Here is a 25,130-nt window from a genome sequence, read left to right on the forward strand (position 1 = left end):
GGGGAGGGCCCAGCAGAGGCTGTTGGGCCTCTGCTGGCCCTCCAGCAACCATAGGGGGAAAGGGGAGGCTCCAACATAGGGAAAAAAGGAAGGGTTACTTGTGGGCGGGCTGGGGTCGTCAGCCCTCTGGCAACCAGAGAGGGAGCAACGAGAGAGAGAACGTGAGAGGGAACGAGAGGGGAATGAAAGAGGAGGTCGTCAGACAAGGCTCACAGGAAAACACAGAGAGGGAGCAACGAGAGAGAGAACAGAAGGGAAAAGAGAGAGGAGGTCGACAGGCGGCGGGCAGGTGACTGGAGGTCGATGGGCGCCGGTCGAGCGGGCGACGAGAGGTTGTCGGGCGGCGGGCGGGCGACAGGAGGTCGATGGGCGATGGGCGACGGGAGGTCGACGGGCGGCAGGCGATCCATAGATGAAACAGAAAGGGAAAAGGGGCTCGCATTAAGGATTTATGAGAAATTTAGCTACGAATTCATGACAACAAAATTCTGTCATAAACTCCGTCGCAAATGTGCGACGGAGTACCGACAAAAATTTTCTATTGCTGAGCCATCGCGAAGTTGCGACGGAGTTTGAGACAAAATTGTTCTGTCGCTAATTCACGATGGATTCATGATGGATTTTTTTTTGTCGCTAATTCCGCAAATAATTTGAATGTTAGCGACGGATAGTTTTCTTTAGCTAATCCATTGCAAATTTATGACAGAAAATTCATCACAAATTTATGTCACTAATTAGAGTTTTCTTGTAGTGACAAAGAGTCAGACTCTCTATCTCAACTTATATCGTCGACCATCACAATTTGGATTTTTTCTGACCAAGTCAGGCCAGATTATGGCACGACAGAGAGTGTTTGCACTCTGTCTCAACCATATTCTAGACCAACTTAGTTTGGGTATTTCCAGACTAAGTCAGAACGAATAAGGAGTGAGACAAAGAGTTAGAAATCTCTGTCTCAACTGGTAAGCAAGCTGACTCGCTCTAGGATTGTCCTAGATCGAGTCAAGTCAAAAGGAAGTGAAACATAGAGCAAAAGCTCTCTATCCCATTCTGTAAATGAGATCGACTCAATCGGAGATCATCCAAACCGAGTCGGGTCAAGTAAGAGGCGAGACAATGAGTTTTTGGCTCACTGTCTCGGTCTACTAGTTAACGGACTCAGTCTGATTTCACCGAGACTTAGTGTGGTCACAGGAGAGGGATATGACAAAAAGTCGAGCTTTCTATCTTGGTCTGCTGAGCAGATCGACTTGGTCTAGGTGTAACCCAAACTGAGTCTGGTCACCAAATCGGATAAGACAAAGTGTGGTTCTATCTTGGTTTATGGGTCCTTCTACCAAACTCGATCCGGGTTTAACCAAACTGAGTTAGCCAAGACCAACTCTGTCTGGGTGAGTTTCAGACCAGGTACAATTTTATGTAATATATATGGATTAAACTGAGATGGTGATTGTCTCAATTTTCTACCCTAAACTGGATCTAGTAGTACCAAGTTAGATTTGATCGGGTTTAGATCTTGTTAGACCAAATTAGGTGTGGATCCGGTTATTAGGTTTGGATCTAGTTAGACCAAACTTAAAATAGATCGAGTTTGGTTAGAGCAGGACCAAACCATAATAGATTAAGTTTGGGTTCAGTTGGAACCCAAACCCAAACTAGGTCAAGTAGGATTCTTTGTGTTACCAAACCAGTATGAATTGGGTCTAGATTAGTCATACTAAATATAGATTTAGTATACAAAACTGAGAGTAGATCTCTACTCAGTTTGGGATCCACAATATAGTAGATTTGGATCTAGATCCTAGTTGGGGAATAGGAAACTAAATCAGAAAGGTTTAGTTTTTATTAAATCTAGACCAAGTTGGTTATGGTTAAGGTTAAGTGAGAGGTTTAGATTTGGAGGATTTGGGCCTGTTTAAGTGGTGAAATGACTATTTTACACTTATTCTACCTATTTCGGTAAAACAAGGATAACCCTTCACTATAAACTCAGAATTAGGTAAAGTTTGATGTGTTGGATTGGGGATATAGAGAGAGAATTTTTTTGTCATATTTTCATGACCAAACACACAACACAAAAAAATGAATATCGATAGATCATTCTTGGAAAGGTAGTTTGGTAATTTTATAAAAATGTGAGAAATGTTTATTTAACAATTAAGTGAATCTTTATGTACTGAACATATCTTAATACTACTATGAGCGACTCGACTGTAGGTTAAAGTTCAATGCTTGCATTTGAGGTAAGAGATATTATAAGCATGTTTAGTTAATAATACATAATTTATTTTTTATTTATACAAGTCAACTTACATGAAATTATGTATGTTTGAGAATATAGTTGTATCTTGTATTTGATACAGTTGCATTCTAGAAATGTGTTTTATGTTACGTGAGAGATGAAATGAATGCAAATTAGTTTGTTGTAATACAAAAAATGATTTAATGTATTTATAAGTTCTCAATATGATTTGTGTGTTATAGAGGTATTGTATGTTAGACAAAAATACATACAATGAATTTAAAAGTACACGCATGAGAACAAAACTAAGTATTTATGCAAAGTTCTTTGAGTTTCTTCTTTCAGTTAGGTCATTGGAAGTTTAAGTCATCTTAGCATGCTAAACTTAACCTCTTAAATTCTGGAATAGGCGATAGATGGAAATAGTTACCTAATGGTCATCATAGTGAGAGCTGCTATAAGCATGGGCCACTGCTGATTTATTGACATAGTGACTTTACATCTTCTTCATGCTTAAATCTTTTGGTGATTATCATAATCCTAGGAAAAACTCAAAAAACTTAGTGAAGTTACAAAGAAAATAATGAACTTGATGTAGTTCATGTGGGGAAAGCAATGAATTGCTTAATGCATCTTAGGGATTATATTTCACTCAATAATTGGGACTTTAGGCAGACCAGGATGTAACATGAACTACAAACCTTAAGAAACATGTATAGCTCTCTAGTCTAACTCTTTGACTAGCTACCAACGAGTCATCTTATACTGCAGTACCTCATGACTCTTGTGGGATCACAAAGAGTGGTTCATAATTTGGCTAACATCGTTAATTAAGGTATTCTACACAGGTTGTTATGCTCATAGTATGCTATTACCGGTATAACAAATTTAGTACAATAGTTAGCATCAAGTGGACGTTAGCTTATGAGTTTTGATAAGATTAATTGGAGGATTTAAATGAAACAAACATGTGTGTCATGTAGTGTTAAACTAAATTAAGAGTAGGGGATTAGAACAGTCTACAATTGTAAGTCAAAGTCCTCAATCGCTTATAAATATTTTTTATTAAGTTGTAGACTCATCCCCCTTTTTAATAATTATAATTTTAGGTTTCAAGTGATTGACCGAAGATTGATTGAAGTAGCTATTGTTCCAGCAGGTATCCGTAGGCAGCTGGATCAAGACGAGACTTTCTTTTATTTTCTTATTTTATTAAACTCATGATATGTATGAATGATGTAACCTCTGAGGGCTTTTTTATTATGAAACTATGATGTTTTAAGAAGAAATTTTATGCTATGGTTCTACTGTGCTCACTTTATGTTCTTTTCTCTAGGAAGTAATACCTACAAACCCGAACTCGAGATGTCCTGGATCGAAGTCTTAGACATTGCCAGAGGATGATAAACAATAAACCATTATGAAAGGATTTTTACAAAAACTTAGTTTCTTTTTATTCTCTTTAAAAGTATATTTTAACTTTATGCTTAGTTTGTGAAGCCCTTGTTTAAAGATGCATAACGAACACAAGGAATAACTCAGCAAAAGCATCATTATCACCTAGGCATCATTGTTTTACTTCTTTAAGAAACTTAAAAGGCTTTTTATCCACCTTTAATATGACAGAATCAATTAAACAATTTTCTACTGATGATGATGAACCATGATTAGTTGAACTTTTTTCACTATTTTCAACTCTGTCGTGTACTCACTTGGACGTAGCTTTGTTACTTGAGATTGTGCATTTGGCTATATAAATGTCCTACCTTTAAAAGATTTTTTTACTTTTTCCAGCCCAAAATGATTGATTTCGTAGAACTGTAAGTATTTAAAGATGAAAAAACTATAAACAGAAAAAGTGAAAAATGCAAATGTTTTGAAAAGGATTGCCAATTAAGGAGAAATCCTATGGGAAGCTCATAATGTTTTGCTGCAATTGTGCACACTAGGCAAGAGCATTTCAAAAAGTAATTGAAATTTGAAGTTGGTTAATTTAGGGAAAAGCGGGTAACTCTGCAAACTTTTTTTTTTATAGTTCAAGGAAAAACCCCATCACTGACCACACATTGGCTGGCCTACGGTTGGTAAATCCCTTGAGGTCCTCCTGCCCACCGGAGAGTACACCCAGCTTCGACCTTGTGGCAAGGGATGCCACCCGTGTTTATGCTCTCATCTAGCTTGCACTCACCCCCCTCTTCAAAATGTGAGGTGTGGGCTTTAAAAAAGATTACCTCATGCTTATTACCATCAGAATATTGTAGCCTCTTAAGTTTCTCTAAGCTAGAACAGTATTGCAGCTTCTTAAGTTTCTCTAAGCTAGCACCTGTTTCTGTATTTGCAGTATTTTGCCATGTTAACTAGCTAAAGATTAAATTTTACCAAATATTATGAAGTAAAATCATATTAGGCATGTATCTTTGTCTGTTTGTGTGCATGTGATTTTGCTAATGTCATTTCCTTTATTTGATGTTCAATGGTCCTATTGAGCAATGTTGTCAGAATCGGTTTCTATTCGGAATTGTTTTTCAAAATGATTGAGAGAATTGGCTGGTTCAGAATTGAATTGAATCAAATCATTTTAAAATGATCTTTTAAAATCATAAAAAATAGGACATTTTTTAAAAATACAGAAATAAAATAAATGATGACTTACAGGTTCCAATCATATTCTAAAATATGTATTTAATGCTTAAACAATCAAATAGCCAATAAATATTGTAATTATCATAAAAACTAAAAAAAGGAATCCGATTCAGCCGATTTTCTAGAAAATGAGTGAAGAACCAACTTGATTCAATTTAGACAACATCCATTGAATCATCAGAGTACATCAAGGACTCCAAGAAATCATGCAGTAACATAAATAAAACTTCAGTGACTAATGATTGAAGGTGCTGTATTTTGGCAAGTACCCCTTCATGAGTAGTAAGCTAAATGTAAAGGTTGATGGTCTCAGGTTCCATGTCCATGAAGATGCTGTTGACCACATAACTGTGCTTGCAATCATGATTATATTCTATTAAAAACACTCAAAGTTGACATTTAAAAGATCAAACATCATATCCACATTTCTTTCATATGGTACAATTGAGTAGATGGGTTTGGTTCCAGAGATAGGAAACTTCACCAATCAAACTCAGATAACTTTATGTTTTGATTCCAATTGACTTGGTGAATTGGTGAGATTTTTTGGTTAAGTTACTGAATCCCTTGAAGACTAACTTTAAGTTCAGAAATTTCTAACTAAGTTGTTAGTCCTGATGAACTTCAAGTGACTTCTTCATGTTAAATTCACTTCCTTTGCCTTGCAAAAGCATGGCCACCTTTAGGCTCTGGAGTTCAGTTATCTATGATTGTTTCATCCCCAGCATCAGTTGGATTTCAAGGTTTTCTTTGACAAAGAATTGTCAAAAATTTAGTGAGGGCTAAACTATTGCTCAATGGGCAAAGGATTTGGTAATGTCAGAGACTTATCTAGTCTACCAACTACGACCGCGTATAAGGTGCAATTACATTGCACACTTTAGTGTACTGCTGAAGCTGATCCACTCTCCATCTCCTGTTGGGCCCACAGCTGATAGACTGTACCCCAAAGATGGAGGGCTGCCATGGGCAGGCGGCACACTCAAGTGTGCAATGTGATTGTACCTGATCCACCCACTGGGTAATCAAGCCCAAGTCCTCAACTAGGCTAATTGCCGCGAAACTTGCCAGGTCGAAAGATCTTTAACTGAGGGCTTAAGTTATATTCAACAGTCATTTTTACCTAAACATGATTGTTTTCAATCAACTAAGGTTGTGTTTGGGAGCCTTCCATTGAGATGGAAACACCATTTCCACATCTTACCAAAATATGGTTTTCGACTCCATCCCAAATATAGTATTTTGGCGGCACCGCTGCTTCCAACCAGCAGCGAGCATGAGAGCACTGGGGGAAACTGCAACACACCTTCATTCAAGGCTCTCAAACAGCGCCTAAGTGAAGGCTTATTTGACTCAAATATGAATAAGCTTTGAGATATCTTGCATAAAATTTCAGTAGCCAGAGAACTTTAAACTTATACAAATCATTGAAGCTGATACATCAACTATCTCATATACTAGATTCTATGAGTAATGGATGTAATTCATAAAAGCAGCACTATGAAGATCAACCATTGAGGTTTTTGCCCCAAGTTTGAGCTGACTTGTTTTGAAAAAATGCATTGTTTCAAAGTTGGAATTAATAGGAATTGAACACAAGACTTATCGAGCCAAGCTCTAACTGACTTCTTTAAGGGGGTGTTTGCTGCATAATGGGGTGTGCGATGATGCCTTCAATTGCTTCCTAATGGCTAGGGGTGTCAACCAGTCAGGTTTGGTTATGACCAAAGTAGAACCAGACCCAGACATGTTTTTTTATGCTGGTACCCATCCGAACCCGAGTCTAATCAGACCCACCATAAGAGAAATCATACCTGGATCTTATAAGGATTGCATGAACCATACCTGAAAAAATAAAAACAAAAATTTACTTCAAAAATAATGATTTTTTGTCAAAACTGGGATTGGTTTTGGGTCTCATATGATATTTCACAAACCATACCCAACTTCATATATTACTTGGACCCTTCGGGTTAGACACGAATTCTAATCTGACTTATTTATCACCAAACTATGACCTTATAAGGTTTGGTATGGGCCAGGTTCAGGTCAAACCCGGCCCATTGGCACACACCCCTACTAATGGCAAGTGGTGTGAAATAGCATGGGTTCCACCGTACAAACCCAGCTTGGGTTTGTTCAAACAACCTTGTGAAAGAGGCCCTTTTTTATATGTTTCTTTCTCATGTTTTGGAATGAAACAAACACTCCTTGAGAAAACAAAAATTTTAATTTATCACCACCACCACACACACACACACACTTCTCAAGAGCAAGATTTGTGACAATGGACCCAAAGTTATATATACTTAGGAAATCAAATCAATAAATACAAATGCTTAAACAATTTAAATCCAAATCCAAGTTCAAATCTAATTTCGTAAAAACCATGCCTATTAAGCCAGCACCATGAACACCTAGACCGAGCCAGGTAGCGAGCCTAGGCTGGAGCCCACCAAGGACCAAAATGCAAGGTAAAAAACCAGGGCCCACTTTTTGGGGCACACCAGACATACGCATGCAGCCTATCCTGGTGATCTAGTTGGCCTCCCTTATTCGTCTCTCTCTCTCTCTCGCTGTCGTCTATAAATACTCCACCCTAGCCTTTTCGTTGCTTTCTGACTTTCGCTTGTGGGGGAGGGCAGTGATTTTGCCCTCTTTTTCTCTCCCTCGCCTGAAAAATGGAACCTTCCGTCCGGGTTCGCCGGAAATAGGCCGGATTTCTGCCCTAGGTAGCGGGTCTCCGGGAGCCTTGCGGGGGAAGATGGCCGGTTTGGGTCAGCAGACGGTGGAATTCTCCGCACTCGTCCGGCGGGCCGCCGAGGACTCGTTCCTCTCGCTCAAGGAGCTCGTAGAGAGGTCGGACGGACAGTCGGACTCCGAGAAAAAGATCATCCTGCTCAAGTACATAAACCGGACGCGGCAGCGCATGCTCCGGCTCCACGTCCTCGCAAAATGGTGCCAGCAGGTGAGGGATTGCGGTTTCTTGCTTTTCTTTCGCCGGATTATTTTTGCTTGTCCGCAGTGTTTTCGTGATGTCTTTGGGCTTAGGGTTTGTGCTGGTACTGAACATTTTGGCTTTTGTGGTGGAATTAAGCGATTGAGTCGGTTTTGATTTAGCCCGTTGGTGGATTATGTAGTTTCGTTCTAGGATAGGTGTCGGTTTATCATATTGAGTGGTTTTTGGTTGTATGAATAGTTCTTTGATGCTTTGGATGGATTATTGACACTGGACTTTGTGTTGCTGAGGTTTTGCTGAATTATTGGTTCTTTTTGAGAAGGTAGTGTTTTTTTTCTCTACTGTTCACTTTTTTTTGTTCGGTTTTAGTTTTATGTAGCTTGTTACTGTTTTCTATGCTGTGTGCTACAATTTCTTTCAGTACTGTTGGTTTCTCCTTTCAGTTGGTATTGTTGCATAATCTGCATGATTTCAACATGCTTTGGGTTGTGTTTTTTCTGGTGTGAAAACGGGATTTTTTTTAGTTATGAAATCTTGGCACATTATGGGCCGTTGATTTTTGAGCCCCTTTAAAAACTTAATTACTTTTCATAATAACATGATTCAAAACAAGTTTCCTATTAAACAAACTATGTAGATCACATCCTTGACATTTGATCTACAAAAAAATGGATTTTTTTTAAGAAAAGAGGGATTTCTACTCATTAGTTCCTTACCTTCATTAGTAGCCAATATATATATATATATATATATATATATATATATATATATATATATATATATATATATATATATATATATATATATATATATATATATATATATATATAGAGAGAGAGAGAGAGAGAGAGAGAGAGAGAGAGAGAGAGGTGTGAAATTGATATGTGCTAAATGATACATACTAAATGGGTTTTTCTGCCCATTTTTTTTGCAGTTCTGACCATAAATGTGTTTGGCATGGCCGATTTATGAGGAATCCTCACTTGGATCATGTGTTTTTGATAAAAAAATGATATTTGGAGCCTCAAAAATTTACAAAGATTTTGGACCATTGATTTTTCAAACCTTATAAAAACGCACACATGTGTCGGAATCGAACACTTCAAGAGCTGATCCCTATAAAATCAAGTACATAGATCACATCTGTACAGTCAGAATTTAAAAATAAAATGAAAACCCTGAAAAACTCATTTAGCACCTATTATTTTGCACTTACCCATTACTCACCTATATCCTTAAGGGTAATTTCTCGGTGATGGTATTTCTTGGAGAGATTTTCAAAAGTTGATATATTTTGGCAATATATAAAATAATTAAATAAAAATTCTAAAAATAAGTATAAATACAAGGTTTTAAAAGAAAAAGCAAAATCTGAAAACATCCACAATTTTCTGTAGCTGTATGTATCGTGATAATATCATGTTTTTATCGTGAGATATTAATTTGCTGATATATTGAAAATATTGTGATATATTCTTGATATTATCGGCTACCTTGAAATAGTCAATTATATCATGCTATTTTCAATATATGGACGATATCGGTGACTCTGATATATATATATATATATTATATATATATATATATATATATAATCAAACAAACAATAAAACATAAATATAAATTCTTGAGATTTTCCCAATATTATCATGATAAATTGAAATTCCTGATATTTTTAAAATATATTGAGATTTTGCCTATAAATTCATTTTTTTACAGCAATAATATCATGATATTTTGAAAATATAGCGGATATCTGTGACTATGATCTAAATAGAGTTTTAGATCTTCACATTAACTTGTAAAGTAAATTAAAAAAAGTAGAATAAAGCCTACAAAGACATATTGTGGACATGACCATGTGCATGGCTTGTTCAATCATCATTTTCCTCCATAAATGCTTCAAAATTTCTTGACTATAAATTTTTTTTTCATCAAGAAAACACAATCCAAGGGTCAATTTTGAACAAAGAGACCATACTGAACACATCTACAATGTCAAATTGAGTCAAAACAACTTGCATCATGAGATTCAAATTAGATTGTGCGTACAAATGATTGTAGCAAATATGTTCCCTTGTGTGTTCTCCTCTAATAAATACACATGCACCTCACATATTCCTCTGTTTTGAAAAGTAATGATGATTTTATTGTCCAATCTTTTGAGGTGGAAAAACTGTTGCTGCAAATATTTGTTAATGAATTCTTTGAAAGTTGGAACAAATTTGTAGGATGTATGATTGCATCATGGTTTAATCACCATTAGTTTGGTGCTACCAAAGACCATGCTAATCTAATTTATGCGTAAATGCTAGGACATCATTTAGGGACCTTGCATTTATGAGTGTGATTTATTTTACTTTTCATTTTTTATCACTATTTTCTTAGAGTAATGCCAATTGAGTTGGTGCTACTAAAATAAAAGTTGTAAAAATGAGTTTTTTCCCACCATGAATATGTGGGATTCTGATCTATTAAAGCTCTAGCAGTTAGTTGCAATTTGGTCAAAGTAGTGTTGTAAGTATCGTTATTTTGGGTTTTGTGATACGATACACACTCGTATCATGATATGAGTGTGTATTGTACCTGTATTGTGTGTATTGTACTATACACTCCTGTATCGTGCCGTATCGTATGATACAGTGTGTGTTGTACGATAAAGGGTGTCTCATACGATACACCTTCGGTGCACTTTAAAAAGGCTGAAAGTTATCTTTTTCATTTTAGGTTTTAAATGCCTTTTGAAGGTTGACTTCTGCATTTGTCTAGAAGCCATTAGAAGTGTATTTCCACCATTTTTTCACCCAAAGAAGTGGGTTAATATAGAAAAAGGTATATGTTCACTATTTTCTCTCAAGAAAATGGGTTAAGGTAAGAAATCTTTATTATGAGTAAAATTACAAAGCTACTCTTCAAAAGTTGGATCCGTAAAAATTAAAGATTTTTATCAAGGTAAAAATTAGGCTCCACACTCCTCCAATAAAGATGATCCGGCATGACAATGGTGCACTCAAGTAATGAGTGAAAACCAATTGAAAATTGAGTGCAACTATTGCCATGATATTTTTGTTTATGTAATATGAAAGTATGAGTCTTATGGCATGTTATTAATTGCAAGATATTTAATATTTTCCATTGTTCTTGTGAGATATGCATGCAATATTATCTATGATTCTGTATTAGTTGATGTTTGATGATGTCTTATGTGGCTCACAGCAACAAACGCTTCATATGTGATTTTATTGTTATATTTTCTGCAATTCATCATTGTTTCATGTCACGATTTTTTGCTAATTTTTTCTGATTTTCTTGATATTTTTTGACTGTTTTGGAATTTTTTATTAAAATTTTATGATAAGCTTACAATATGATATGGTGTTACTTTCGGCCCGATCGACACGGGTAACGATACGATACTTACAACCTTGGGTCAAAGTACTTATGGCTAATATATGCTTTTGCAGATCCCGTTGGTTCAGTATTGTCAACAACTTGCATCAACTCTTTCAAGTCATGATACTTGTTTTACCCAAGCTGCAGATTATTTGTTCTTCACACATGAAGGATTGCAACAAGCACGTGCCCCTATATTTGATGTTCCCTCTGCTATTGAAGTTCTTCTTACCGGAACATATCAACGCTTGCCAAAATGCATTGAAGATATTGGGAGACAAAATGTGCTTGCTGAGGAGCAAAGAAAGCCTGCTTTACAAAAACTGGACATACTTCTAAGGTCAAGATTGCTTGAATCAACACTGCCAAAAGAAATTTCTAAAGTTACAGTATCTGATGGGGCTGCACAACTTTGTGTTGATGGAGAATTTAATGTGCTACTTACTCTGGGATATCGTGGACATTTATCAATGTGGAGGATATTGCATTTGGAGCTTCTTGTAGGTGATAAAAATGGGCTTGTGAAGCTTGAAGAGTTCCACAAACATGCTCTTCGTGATGACTTAGAGCGCAGAATGGCTTCTGCAGAAAATCCATTTATGACAATGTATTCTGTCCTTCATGAGTTCTGTATTGCCCTTGTGATGGATACCATTGTAAGGCAACTCCAGATACTTCGGCAGAGTAGGTGGAAAGATGTGATTCGCTTTGAGCTCATCTCTGATGGAGCTGGAGGGCATGGGACCCATGTTCAGTTACCTCAAGACACCGAACCTGAATTGGCTACTTCAAGCCTAAAAACCCCTGGTTTGAGAATTATGTACTGGTTAGACCCTGACAGAAGTAGTGGGGGGTCTGATCTGGGTTTATCACCTTTCATTAAAATTGAGCGCAATCAAGATCTGCAGATAAGGTGCTCTCATAGCGCTTTTGTGATTGACCCAGTGACAGGGAATGAAGCCGAGTTCTTACTTGATCAAAGTTGCATTGACGTGGAACAGTTGCTGCTAAGAGCTATTGCCTGTAACAGGCATACCTGTTTGCTCGAAGTCCATAAAGAACTTAGCAGCAATAATCAAATCTGTCAGACTGCTGGTGATGTTATCCTTAGATGCTTGTCAGATGAAACTGAGTCGGACTTGGCAAAGGTTACTCCTGAAATATTTTTGGCCACAAATTCATTTTGTAAATATGCTTGGCATGGGTATTGGTGGGGGCATTTGGGAATTGATGAGATGGTTCACATTTTTATTCTTTTGTAAAATAGACTTGGCAAATGCCTCCCCCAGGAGGTGGTGTTTTTTAAGCTCAGGACTTTGATTCTTTCATTTTTCCAACTTCTTATCTCCCTTTGAACCATTTGGTCTCAAAAAGAGTCCAGTTATTTACCAACTGTAGATGTGGTAGATAGATTTCCTGAAAATTGCAGGACCCACAACACCTCAAAATTCTAATGTCAGATTTTTAGGAAGCCTCATTAATGATGATTCTTTTTTATCACCAAATTTGCCTCTTAAGCAAATGCCATACTACATGGATCTGAGTTTTCTTTATTATTTTTTTCTTACTTCATGTAAATTCTTTTGGGACTGTTTGCAGGCCAGTTATAAGTCTGATGTGATGGAAGGTGGGGAGGAAGTATTGTGTGTTCGGGCATATGGATCATCATACATTACTCTTGGAATAAACATCAGGTTGGCCTTTGTATAATATATCTCTTTAACAGTTCTTTTATTGGTCAACAGTGAGTGTTGGGAAATATATTTATAGCTGACAAGTCCATGAATTTTATTTTATTGAATTGTTGATTATTCATAATAAATATATATTGAACCATTGTTGATGAAGATAAACTACTTGCCCCAACATGTATGCCAACTGAGGAAAAGGCTGTGTTTATTTACTTGTGATTCAATGCAAATTTTAGTTATGTTATAATGGACTTGCTTGTTCGAAGGTTTTAATAATTGCAGTTTTTATAGTTGCTTTTTTATTATTTTATCAATTAGCAATACTAACTAATTTATATGATGTACGTTTGAATAAGGGGTGTTACATGCTTCAAAAGGTAGCCTAGAGTTCATCTTTACCCATGTAGAATCTGACAACTCTTTGCCCCTTAATACAGTTTTGCCTGTTTGTGAATATTGATCAACTAATACATAATGTTATTTTAATCCAGTTGTGGAGATATCTTATGGTGTTGACTTTGGTATCATTGGCTTTCTTTTGTGAAAGGTGTGATTGAAAAAATTCCACTAGATGGTTTAAACCAGAGTTACCGGAAGCGCCTAGGAGTATGGGGAAGTGCGCTTTCCCGAAGCGCGAAACGTTGCGCTTCTGAAACGCTCAGGGAAGCACCATTTTTTTGGGAAGTGTGATTCCCATAAATGGGAAGCGTGTTTCCCTTTTATGGGAAGCGTGCATCCCTTTTATGGGAAACACGCTTCTCCCTTTTTTTCATTTTTTTGTATTTTTTTCTCTTTTTTCGCTTCCTAGGCCGCTTCCGGTTCTCTTCCTAGGTCGCTTCCGAGACGGTTCGTGATTCACTTTTAAGTCATCCCACGCTTCCCGCTTCCTAAAATTTTGAAATTCCTCGCTTCCTGCTCCCGCTTCCTCGACTGGCAACCTTGGTTTAAACATTCCTCATTCTTGTTGATTTTTGAGTTTTGGATGAGTTGGACAATGGTTGGGAGAAATGGGGAGCCTCATATCTTTGTATTTCTCACTAGTCACTACCAATATGATGCATATGAAGTTGCACCTGTTTCTGGTGTAGAAGTCAGACTAACTTGATCACATTTGTGGGTGTGATTTTAGTGTCTATTTTTGTTGGTTCCTGAAATAAATTATCTGTTTGTTTGTGTGATTACTTCATAGTTTTAAGCAACCACTGAAATTACAGGAACGGCTACTATCTTCTTCGATCTTCAAAGAATATTATTTCGCCATCTGCATTGTTAGAATGTGAAGAAGCATTAAACCAAGGGAGCATGACTTCAGCTGAAGTGTTTATAAGCTTGCGGAATAAGAGTATTTTGCACTTGTTCGCATCAATGGGAAGATTTCTAGGCCTCAAGGTAATGTACACATTTAGACTCATTCTAAGGACCTTCATGTCTGTTTTCTGAAGTGCTTTTGTTTATTATGTTGAGTTGTTTTTGTTACATTGAACAGGACATGTTGGGGTGCACTTCTCTTTTGTTCTCACTTATCAGATCATTTTTTCTTGACTTTCACTTGCCTTAGTTTTAGATGTTTTGGTTTAATTTTTCTTGTTATGAATACCAAAAAAGGACAACTCTTGGTCTTCTCTTATGTACTACTAAGTGATAGTTGTCATTCATGCAGCTTTTCAAACATTCCTGACATCTTGTTTGTTTAGGTGTCGGTGCCTTATAATGTACTAGAAATTGTTTTGCAGACAAAGCTTTAGCAGGAAACTATATCAGCTCATTAATTCATTATTTTCACTTTTATTTAGATCCTGTTGTGCATCAAGTTTGGGAAAAGGAACTTTGCAGTTACTGATTGCATGCTATTCTATAGAAATTTTATTTTGTTCCAAGCTTTGGGAAGGAAAATTTCTTATTTGATGATGAATGAAATTTCAAAGGATATTGGTAATTAGGGAATTCAGAGTAGTGATCAAGATTCAATTTCTATATTAGTCTACATAACATGCACAACTGTGAAGTCTATTGAAACAAATGAAAGGTTACTGGGTCTGGGTTTGATGGATTCAGATATGGTTATGCTTCTGGTCATGCTAGTTTATCTCCCTTAATGCATTGGTTTTTTGCTATATTTTAGGGCAGATGGTGGTTTTTAAAATATTATGATAGATGTGATGTTAAAAAAAAAGAACACTATTTAATCACAAGTTCTTCATGTTTAAAAACAAGACTCAACTTGCGGGGGAGAGCTAGTCTGGTCACTGTTGTAGCGTATGGGGGTTAAAATTGTAAATCAAGTTAAAATGTCATTCATAAACGGCATGTTGTAGTATTGGACACTTGATTGCTATTTGTACAAAACACTACTAGGATTCTTTAATATAAATAGAACTTTCACTTCATGTTAGGACCATGCTAGGCATAGCTTTTAAAGTCCAGACTTTCGTTGTTTTAACAGTATGAGGTTGTTTAAACTGTTGCCTCTTTTCATTATTTAGTTGTTCCTATTGTAGAATCAGCATGTTCTAAAATGTTTTCCACGTTTTGTGATTCCGGTGTTTGAAGATTTCTGTTCTTTTACTTATTGTCATGGGTCCCTTTTCATATCTTGTTAGTTTGTTTGAAGTCCTTTCTGTTAGTAATATCCACTATGGATAATGTATACCTTGCAGGTGTATGAACAGGGTTTTGCCATTGTTAAATTACCCAAGACCATAGGAAATGGATCGGATTTGTTATTAATGGGGTTTCCTCAATGTGGAAGCTCTTATTATCTGGTGATGCAGCTTGATAGGGGTTTCAAACCACTTTTTACACTTCTGGAGTTGCAACCAGATCCATCTGGGATGTCTGGTGTAGTTGGTGATATTAGCAGTATTAAATGCTTCAAAAAAATTGATGTCAGCAAGATGCATTTGGCAGATGATGAGGTGAACTTAAATCTTCTGAACTGGGAAAAGTTAAATGTTATTCCAAAAGATGTTGCCATCTCTACTCATTCCTCAGAACATGGACTTTCTTCTGATTTTGCACATGAAGGTTCTATTCATATTATTGGTTCTAAAAAGTCATCCTTTTCATCTCTCGCTGATGAGGTTTTTGGAATTGAGAAAGGTGCATCATTACCTCTTTCTTTGCCAATTAAGAGCCAAATCTCATCAATAACTGCATCTTCTAATTCTCCTCTTGGTTCTAGTCAAGTAAGTTACCAAGGAATAAAAGTAGGGCTAACCTCCTCGAAGTCTGACAGTATTTTACAGATTCCTCAGGCTAGTAATTTTTCAAAATTTGCTACTGGAGCCCTGCCAACTAGTAGTCCTTCCTATCCATCAAACAGTATGAAGAACATGCTTCATAGTTCTTCAGTGAATTCTTTCTCTTCCACTGGCCTTGTAAAAAGCCCGCCTATTCCAAAACCATCAGTGCCAAAATCTGATATAGATTCTTTATCATTTCGATCGCCACCTCATCCTGCCGATGTTGGTCTTTACTCCACAATGGATGAAGACCAGTTAAGAATACTAAATGAAGCCCCAAAAGAACCACATACATTGGTGTCTGGAGGTAGGACAAGTCACATGGCACCTCCAGTTCGAACATCCCGAGGTTCAGCTGTAACTACTAAATCTAGTGGCCCCAAAAGTTCACTTTCTGCTCATTCAGTTGGTTCTCCAATGAGAAGTTCTGGATCCAGCTCACGAATGGCATCTCCCGTATGTAAGATCTGAGCTCTTGTAACTTATGTGTTTGATGTTTTTAGTTTGCCTTCCCCTTATTTTTGGCACATTGTATCTGACTGTTTTGATGTTCTCTTTTTCAGGTCAAACACCAGAGTCTGGAACATCTCCTAGCTCAGCTCTTGATGGAACTACAAGAAGTGAGAAAAACTTGCGAAAGCGTTCTCTTTCTAGTATACTGGCCAGCATTCCTTCATTGCAAAACTTAGAAGCTCTATCTGAACCACGCAGGAGACGAAAAATATCAGAATCAGTCAGCTCACTTCATGCTGTTTCACCAGATATATGCTCTTTTTCATTGACATCTAGGTCAGGGTCTTGCTCGTATGGGAATTTGTTAACTAAAGCAAATCATGGGCATGCACCGTCTAGTGTATATTTTGCAGTTCTTCTTCATGTAGTCCGCCACTGTTCTCTCAGCATCAAGCATGCTAGGCTTACGAGTCAGATGGTTGCTCTTGACATCTCTTATGTAGAGGAAGTAGGCCTGAGAAACCCATCCTGTAACTTGTGGTTCCGGCTGCCACTGTCCAGTGATAATTCATGGCAACGAATATGCTTGCGTCTTGGTAGCCCTGGAACCATGTGCTGGGATGTTAAAGTTAATGACCAGCATTTTAGGGACCTCTGGGAGCTTCAGAAAGGGAGTACCAGTAGTGCATGGGGTGGTGGAGTTCGAATTGCAAATGCATCTGACATAGATTCTCATATTCGATATGATTCCGAAGGTGTCTTACTTTGTTACAAAACTGTTGAGGAATCTAGTATTCAAAAACTGGTGGAGGATTTACAAAGGCTTTCAAATGCACGCTTATTTGCCCTTGGTATGCGGAAATTACTAGGCGTAAGAATGGAGGATAAGCCAGATGATGCTCATGGGAGTTCCGAGGATAAGGGACAGGTTGGGACAAAGGGCATAACTGACATTGCTGATAAAATGTCTGATCAATTGAAGAAGTCATTCAGGATTGAAGCTGTTGGCCTAATGAGTCTGTGGTTTAGTTATTTCGGTTCGATGCCAGGCATAGTTGTACGTTTTGTTATTGAATGGGAAGCTGGTAAAGAGGGCTGCACAATGCATGTCTCACCTGACCAACTTTGGCCTCATACTAAGGTTAGCTTTCAACATCAGCTTAAATATCTTGTAGATCTCAATATTCACTTGATTCTGTTGGCATTTGTTTGCAAAAGTTAGTCCCTGACCCTATTTTCTGAAGACTACCTTTCTGTTGGTATTGTGTTGGCCTGATAGAGAAACTGAAAATTGATAAGGCACAAAGTATGAACATGTTTTATGTTTCCTGCTGTTTTTTGTTATTCACTCTCAGGTTTCATGAACTATTCTGATTTAATTATAATGAGAAATGCAAAATTTTGAATAGTAGTTATATTGTCCAAGTGGTGCATAAAGGGAGGAATTAGAGAATAACAAGAAAAACAATTAAGGTGAAATTTGTAAATTGTTAATTGGTCAACCAAAAACCTAGCCAAGAATTGGAACACAGACACTCCCAGTGTTTCTTGGTTTTTTAAAGCAGGTGGGCAACCTATGTCACATGCAGAGATGTATTTCTTTTCACCAATCATCTTATTGATTGCCCACTTAACTTGTTGCTCGACCAAGATGCTTAGATCTTTGTTTGTGTTTTCCAATAGTTTTACTAGTTTGTTACTGTTACCAGGCCTTTTTAACCTTGACAGTTTCCCTTTTCTGAAGCTAATGTTTTGATTGAATGCACATGCCAGTTTAATTAAGCAATTGCAGACTTATTTTTCCCTCAAAATATTCCAAGCTTTTTAACTTAAATTTGTTTCATGATGCATACCTTTATTATGACTCACAGAAAGATGTTAAGAAGTTTGTGGGAGTATTTCTGTACTCTCTGATCTAATTTCTTGGCTCTTTGCTTCTGATTGTTTTTTCATGGGTCCGTCTATTGTGTGCACTTATATGAAAGGGTATATGATCATTGACTTGCTTATAATATCAACGTAAGTAAAGATCCAACTTATTTTAAAGCATATGCTCTTCCTGCTGGTTACTTTTCATCCATTTACCTTTTTTTGAGAACCCGCTACCACTCATGTTACCTGATTGGATTGTTAGCAAGCTCCTCCACTTAATTTAGATTGTTGGTTTTGCATTATTCAAACGATGGACTTTGAAGTTTGCACTTCTCCAAGAGTCTATAACATTTCCTCTTGAATGGGCATTTACATGGTTCAGATCTAAAATTTCCATATCCAACCCGACTGAATTATTTGGTACCATTATTTGTGTGACCATTTTGCATGGTCCAGGTGATGGGGTTTGAAATTCTCCAGGGGTCTACAAAGTTTTTAATTAGGATTAATTTGAAAATGCTTCTAATATTGTGTTTGTTCTGATTTCTTGTACAATATTACAGTTGGCAGTTTAGCTGATTTTACCTGTTCCTGATTGAAGATTGACGTTGTTGTAGTTAATGAAATTGCTTGCACTAAAACAAACTGGTTGGCAACTCTAAAATGCTTCTTTTTGCCCAAACTTTTTCAATTTGATTTCATACCATCTGGCATAGTTTTTAATTTGAGAATTTCTTTTTCCCTGAAGTTCTTGGAGGATTTCATCAATGGAGCTGAGGTATCATCTCTTCTAGACTGTATCCGCCTCACTGCTGGGCCACTGCTTGCTCTTGCTGGTGCAATTCGCCCTGCTCGTGTGGTTGGTCCTGGTTCTTCTTCAGTCCATGCCACAACCGTTAGCATGTCTACAGTCCTTAGACAAAACGCTATTGTAGCATCTCAAGGATTACTTCCAGGTTGTTTGTCTTCCAACACAAACCAACCTACATCAGGTCCTGCAATTGGGAATCTTGCTGGAAACACTTCTACAATGGGGTCTCTCAGCAGTCATGGCCCTCATAATGCTGCTATGCTCTCTGCTGCTGGAAGAGGTGGACCTGGAATTGTTCCTAGCTCACTGCTGCCTACTGATGTGTCTGTCGTACTAGGAGGTCCATATTGGATACGCATCATCTATCGTAAAAACTTTTCAGTTGATATGCGCTGCTTTGCTGGCGATCAAGTGTGGTTACAGCCAGCAACACCTCCAAAGGGTGGTGCTGCAGCTGGTGGCTCCCTTCCTTGTCCACAGTTTCGTCCTTTTATAATGGAGCATGTTGTTCAGGGATTGAACAATTTTGATACTAATTTTGGTGGGGGAGCACCAAGTGCAGTTGGGCCTGTGAATTCAAGCAATGCAAATCCAAGCTCAAGTTCAATATCTTCTCAGGCAACTGCCGTTTCTGGTATCCGAATGAATACTGTTGCTTCTGTTGGATTTTCTAGATCAGGTACTGTGGCTGGAAGCCAAGGTGTTGGTTTGAGCCGAATAGGCAGCAACCTGCTTGGAGCCTCAAACTTGGCTGCTGCAAACTCAGGCTTGCCGGTTCGTCTTTCACCTGGGACTGGGGTCCAAGTTAGAGGAGAACTGAGTGCTGCTTTCATGGGGCTTGGAGATGATGGTGGCTATGGAGGTGGTTGGGTTCCTCTTGCTGCTCTGAAGAAGGTCCTTAGAAGTATCCTAAAATATCTAGGAGTCTTGTGGCTGTTTGCACAGTTACCTGACCTTCTCAAGGAAATCCTTGGTTCTATTTTGAAAGATAACGAAGGAACACTCTTGAACTTGGACCTGGAGCAGCCAGCCTTGCGGTTCTTTGTGGGGTAAGAGCATCTATATGCAATCTGTGTTATGGAAAATGATTTTGTTTCTTAGCATCTCATCCTGTTTTTTTTCTCTAATTTTTTGTTTTTTAACTGTCTCCACCACCTTTGACTTCTGCACATTTCTTCTTCATGTGTTTTTCGATTATATTGTTTTTTTAACCTTGAAAAGCAAAACTAAAATTCTATGAAGTCATAAGTAATTAGTTTGCTGGCATTGAGACATTTCGTCCGTTGTGACTTTGTGTTGGGATTGATTAAGCTGAAGCTTGCTCTTTTTTGAGGTCCTATGCACTTGAGGTCTATACAATGCTGACTTGGTTAACAAATTTGTTGCTGTGCATTATATACAAAACAAGTTTACCACAAATTTATACCCCTACGAGGTGTGAAAATGACATGGTGATTTCATGCATTGTCCCCACCACACATTTTTGTAATTTTATAGTGATATAACTGTTGGTGCACTTTAGGAACGCATAATGTTTTTAATGTTCTCTTTATAAAATTGCTAAACAGTGGGCACACACACGACAGGATTTGCTTTTAATTTCTTCATTTTGTTGTAATTACTGTTGTACTTAACTCCATTTCCTTTGCAGGGGTTATGTTTTTGCTGTGAGTGTACACCGCATGCAACTTCTACTCCAAGTCTTGAGTGCGAAACGGTTCCATCAACAGCAACCACAACAACAAAATCAACTCAATGCCCAGGTGGAGCTCAGTGCCTCTGAAATATCAGAGATATGTGACTACTTCAGTCGACGTGTAGCATCAGAGCCCTATGATGCATCTCGAGTAGCTTCTTTTATTACCTTGCTCACATTGCCTGTTTCAGTTCTCCGGGAATTCTTGAAGCTGATATCCTGGAAGAAAGGCTTGTTACAGGGACAATTTGGTGATGTTGCCTCGGTGCAAAGGCCTCAAATTGAGCTGTGTCTTGAGAGTCATGCTGGATTTTCTGTGGATGAGCATACAGAAAACTCTGGCCGTGGAATATCAAAGAGTAACATTCACTATGACCGGGCGCATAATTCTGTTGATTTTGGCCTTACTCTTGGTTTAGACCCAACTCATGTACCACACATAAATGCTGCCGGTGGTGCAGCTTGGCTTCCATACTGTGTTTCCATTCGGTTGAGGTACACTTTTGTTGAGACAACACATATGTCTCTTCTGGGAATGGAAGGAAGTCATGGGGGCCGAGCTTGCTGGTCACGGTTAGAAGACTGGGAGAGATGTAAACAGAGGGTAACAAAGGCAGTGGAGGTCTATGGTTGTGGAAATGCCGGAGGTGATGGTAATCAGGGAAGGTTAAGAATAATTGCAGAGTTCTTGCTGCGAGCACTTCAAAACTCTCTCCAGCAGTTAAGAGACGGTTCTGCTGCAACCTGATATTGCAGACCACATGATGAATGTTACCTTCTTACTAATCAGTGTTCACAAGTCATGCGTACCAGCAGTTACTATTTGCTCCCATCTTCTGCTAAGGGCTAACGTTTTTATCTAATAGTTGGATATATATGCTGTGGATTATGAGCAGTTGACAAGTTCTCTATTCAGTTTCGGCTGCCTGTGAAAGATCTCAGCCACCATTAACGAAGTGGTTTCAGTAGGCGACCACAGAAGGGAAAGTTGGGTGTGATGTACAGAGGTGGATGGTGTTGGCGAGTTTTGTAAAATTGATTTTGCAGTTGGTATTATTGATAAATGTACAGATGGCTGATGTAGTGGTACACGGTGTTTATACACGGGAATTCTGTTCTGCTGAAAATTTTGAGCGCTACCTTCTGTTGGAAGGTGTGTGCAAATTGGTGCTTAGGAACCCATATTCTTGGGTTGTAAGAAGTTTTCAGCCTTTATAATTTATAAGGTAGATTGCTTTGTTTGTCTGTCTACTGCTGAACTTTCATCTGAAAAAGATTTAACATATTGCAGAAGGATGAGATGAAGCTTCATTATGGTGTGTGCGTGTGTAGGTGCACGCACGCATGCGTGCTCAAATACAGGCAATGTTCTCTCTCTCATGTAACTCAGCTCGATTTTAATAGAGTTATGGGTTTGGGTAGAGTCCAAAATATAGAACCGTAACAAAACATGGTTTGCTTTTTAGTTATTGTAAATGACCCAAAGGGTTCCACATAATCAAAGACCGAATATGTTTTAGCATCAGCCAAGTTGTGGCCTTCTGCTCTATGTCACCACATGACAGCTTCGACTATGCCTGCCTCGTCTTCTGGGATTCTTCTCCCCAACACCTTCATCAGCAAGACCATCATCTGCAGCTATGCTGGCAGTGCCTTCCCTGAGCTCGCCATTGACTTTCTGAGAAATGCAGGATAGTTGGACTCTATTTGACTGCCACACTTTCACCTTCCTGATCAAGGCGTGCACCCAATTGGGATCCGCTCAACCGGGGCAGGAAATTCATGGCTGGGTGATCTCAGTCAGGCTTGACTAAGATGGTTTTATTCAGGATGAGTTTATTCATATTTTCTCTTGTGGGGATCAGGCAGCTGCGAGAAAAGTGTTTGACGATATGCCTCAGAGAGACTTGGTCTGCTGGAACACCATGATCAATTGCTGTGTGCAATCTCGAGACTGTCCAGGCGATTGATATGTTTGAGAGGATGGTGGGTTGTGGGTGTAGAGCCGGATGTGGTCATGATGGTCACTGTGTTGACAGCCTGTGCACGAGCAAGAAATTTGGAGACATGGGTAGTGAGTTCATTCATGGATTATGGAGAGTAAGTTCAAGCTTGGAGTGCTCCTACAGTCTGCTTTGGTTGATATGAATAGGAAATGTCGCAGCCTTCAGGAAACTCTTCTACAAAATGCCTCTGAAATTTGGTGACATTGAATGCGTTGTTGGCTGGGTATGCCCAAAGCCGGATGAGCAAGGAAACTCTGAGCCTGTTTGAGGAAATGAAGACCAAGGTTAAACCAAATGTGGTCACCTTGCTCAGTGTTCCATCTGCTTGTGCTGATTTGGATGTACTGCAACAAGGAATCTGGGCACATGTTTACTTGGAGGACAAGATCACCGTTGATGAGTTTGTGGTGACTGCATTCTTGGATATGTTGTAATCAAATTGTGGGAGCATGGGAGCATCGACAATGCATAAAAGGTATATGTAAAGACATTGAAGCGGGATGTATCTGTGTCGACTGCAATAATCATATGCTTGGTTATGCATGGCCAAAGCAGTGAACCTCAGGGGGCACATGTGCAATTGTGCATGTAGTCATGCAGGCTTATTTAACTAATGGCGTAGGCAATGAGCAGTGGATATGACCTTGTGCCTGATATGGGTCATCATGTGTGTGGCGTCCATGGTTGATCTACTTGGCCATGCTGGGGTACTTCAAAAGGTAAAAGAATTTATACATGGAATGTCAGGAGAACAAGACAGGTTTGTGTGGGGAGCTCTGCTTGGAGGTTGCCAGGTTCATAGGCAATGTGGAGCTGACTGTGGATGCTGGGAAACGGCTTATCGAACTAGACCCATCAAAGTGGTGTGTACTCCAATCAAACATGTACCGCTCGGCTGGACAGTGGGAAGATGCGGTGAAGATGAAAAATAAGGGGCATTTGACACGTGGAATGCACGTATCCACTGGATGCTCAGTGCATGGGCCCACGCAAAATGAAGGACATGCAGATGCTATTTTGGACGCTAAAACAGCATTAAAAAAGATCAATAATAAATAAATTTTTGAGCACGTGGACAAGGTGGGACAGTGCATCATGCCAGGCCCCGACCAGTACAAGACAGGACAGTGCATCCCTGTCTGCGTCCGTTTTTCAAACTCACCCTAAATTTGTGAAGGAACCCACTGGCTGTACATTCATAGAAATGAATGGAATGGTTCATGAGTTTATTATAGTTGGAGATAAGACATACCTACAAACAAAAGAAATCTACCTTATGTTAGATTGCTGGGAGACTATAAGGGGTAGGTTATGAGCCAAATACATAAAACGTGCTTCTGGACTTGAATGAATAAAGAGAGAAAATGTGCTTGCTCGGCACTTTCGATAAGTTGGCAATTTTGGGCTGATCAGCTCAAATGTTGGCGAGACTTGAGCATGGTGAAGAACCTCAGGGTTCTTAGCGACTGCCACAGTGTGTCAAAGTTGGTGTCCAAGATCTTTGGAAGGAAATTATTGTTTGAGATCGAACTCGGGTTTCATCATTTTAAAGACGGGTCATGTTCATGCAACGATTATTGGTGGTCTAGCACAAATGAATCATGTTAAGACTCAAGATTAGAAGTGGTTCTAAGACCGTGATTGACAACACCCATAAGCCTAGCTAGGTGGTTTGGGGAGCACAGCAAAGGAAGCACTGATGAACTAAGTAGAAATCTTTACCAGCCGAACATGAGCCAAGCCATGAGCAGCTCTCTTCTGAGTCCTAAGCATATTAGGGCATTAATGAACTAGAAAACTTTTTTTTTCTAATCAAAGAAAAATCTTATCTTGTTTGAGTAGAAATTATGCTTTAGGATCTGGAATGGCTGGATCTACCACCAAATATCTTGGTACTGTTAGATATCCAGAACCAGTTACAGAGAGAGAGAGAGAGAGAGAGAGAGAGAGAGAGAGAGAGAGAGAGAGAGGTGTAACAGTGGATGCCTTCCCTGTCGATGTGATGTTGGACGCATGCGTGTCCTTGCAATGGAAAGATTATCCGGTTGAAATTTGCAAGAGTTTCTACAAGGAAAGGATGTTAAAGGTCATAGTTTCATCCTTTTTAATGACTTAAAGAAAT

At 38.5% G+C, this 25,130-nt stretch overlaps 1 protein-coding gene across 1 annotated transcript; it reads left to right on the plus strand.

Annotated features, from left to right (window-relative positions):
- Positions 1-7,514: 7,514 nt before the first annotated feature.
- On the plus strand, positions 7,515-24,237 carry LOC149830572 (mediator of RNA polymerase II transcription subunit 14-like). The gene is made up of 8 exons (XM_090016618.1): positions 7,515-7,853; positions 11,309-12,385; positions 12,837-12,931; positions 14,143-14,317; positions 15,586-16,630; positions 16,734-17,764; positions 19,244-20,355; positions 20,958-24,237. The coding sequence occupies exons 1-8, from the start codon at positions 7,650-7,652 to the stop codon at positions 21,748-21,750; spliced, it is 5,532 nt and encodes a 1,843-aa protein (XP_089872744.1). The 5' UTR covers positions 7,515-7,649; the 3' UTR covers positions 21,751-24,237.
- The last annotated feature ends 893 nt before the right edge of the window (positions 24,238-25,130 follow it).

Source organism: Nuphar pumila, chromosome 8, assembly GCF_984573655.1.
Source record: "Nuphar pumila chromosome 8, dmNupPumi1.hap1.1, whole genome shotgun sequence".
Taxonomy (NCBI): domain Eukaryota; kingdom Viridiplantae; phylum Streptophyta; class Magnoliopsida; order Nymphaeales; family Nymphaeaceae; genus Nuphar; species Nuphar pumila.

Excerpts from the sequence above, each read along its gene's own strand:
- LOC149830572 (XM_090016618.1), top strand. The coding sequence starts at position 7,650 with ATGGCCGGTTTGGGTCAGCAGACGGTGGAATTCTCCGCACTCGTCCGG. Across the intron at positions 7,854-11,308 it reads TCGCAAAATGGTGCCAGCAG|ATCCCGTTGGTTCAGTATTG; the intron begins GTGAGGGATTGC and ends ATGCTTTTGCAG. Across the intron at positions 17,765-19,243 it reads AACTTTGGCCTCATACTAAG|TTCTTGGAGGATTTCATCAA; the intron begins GTTAGCTTTCAA and ends TTTTCCCTGAAG.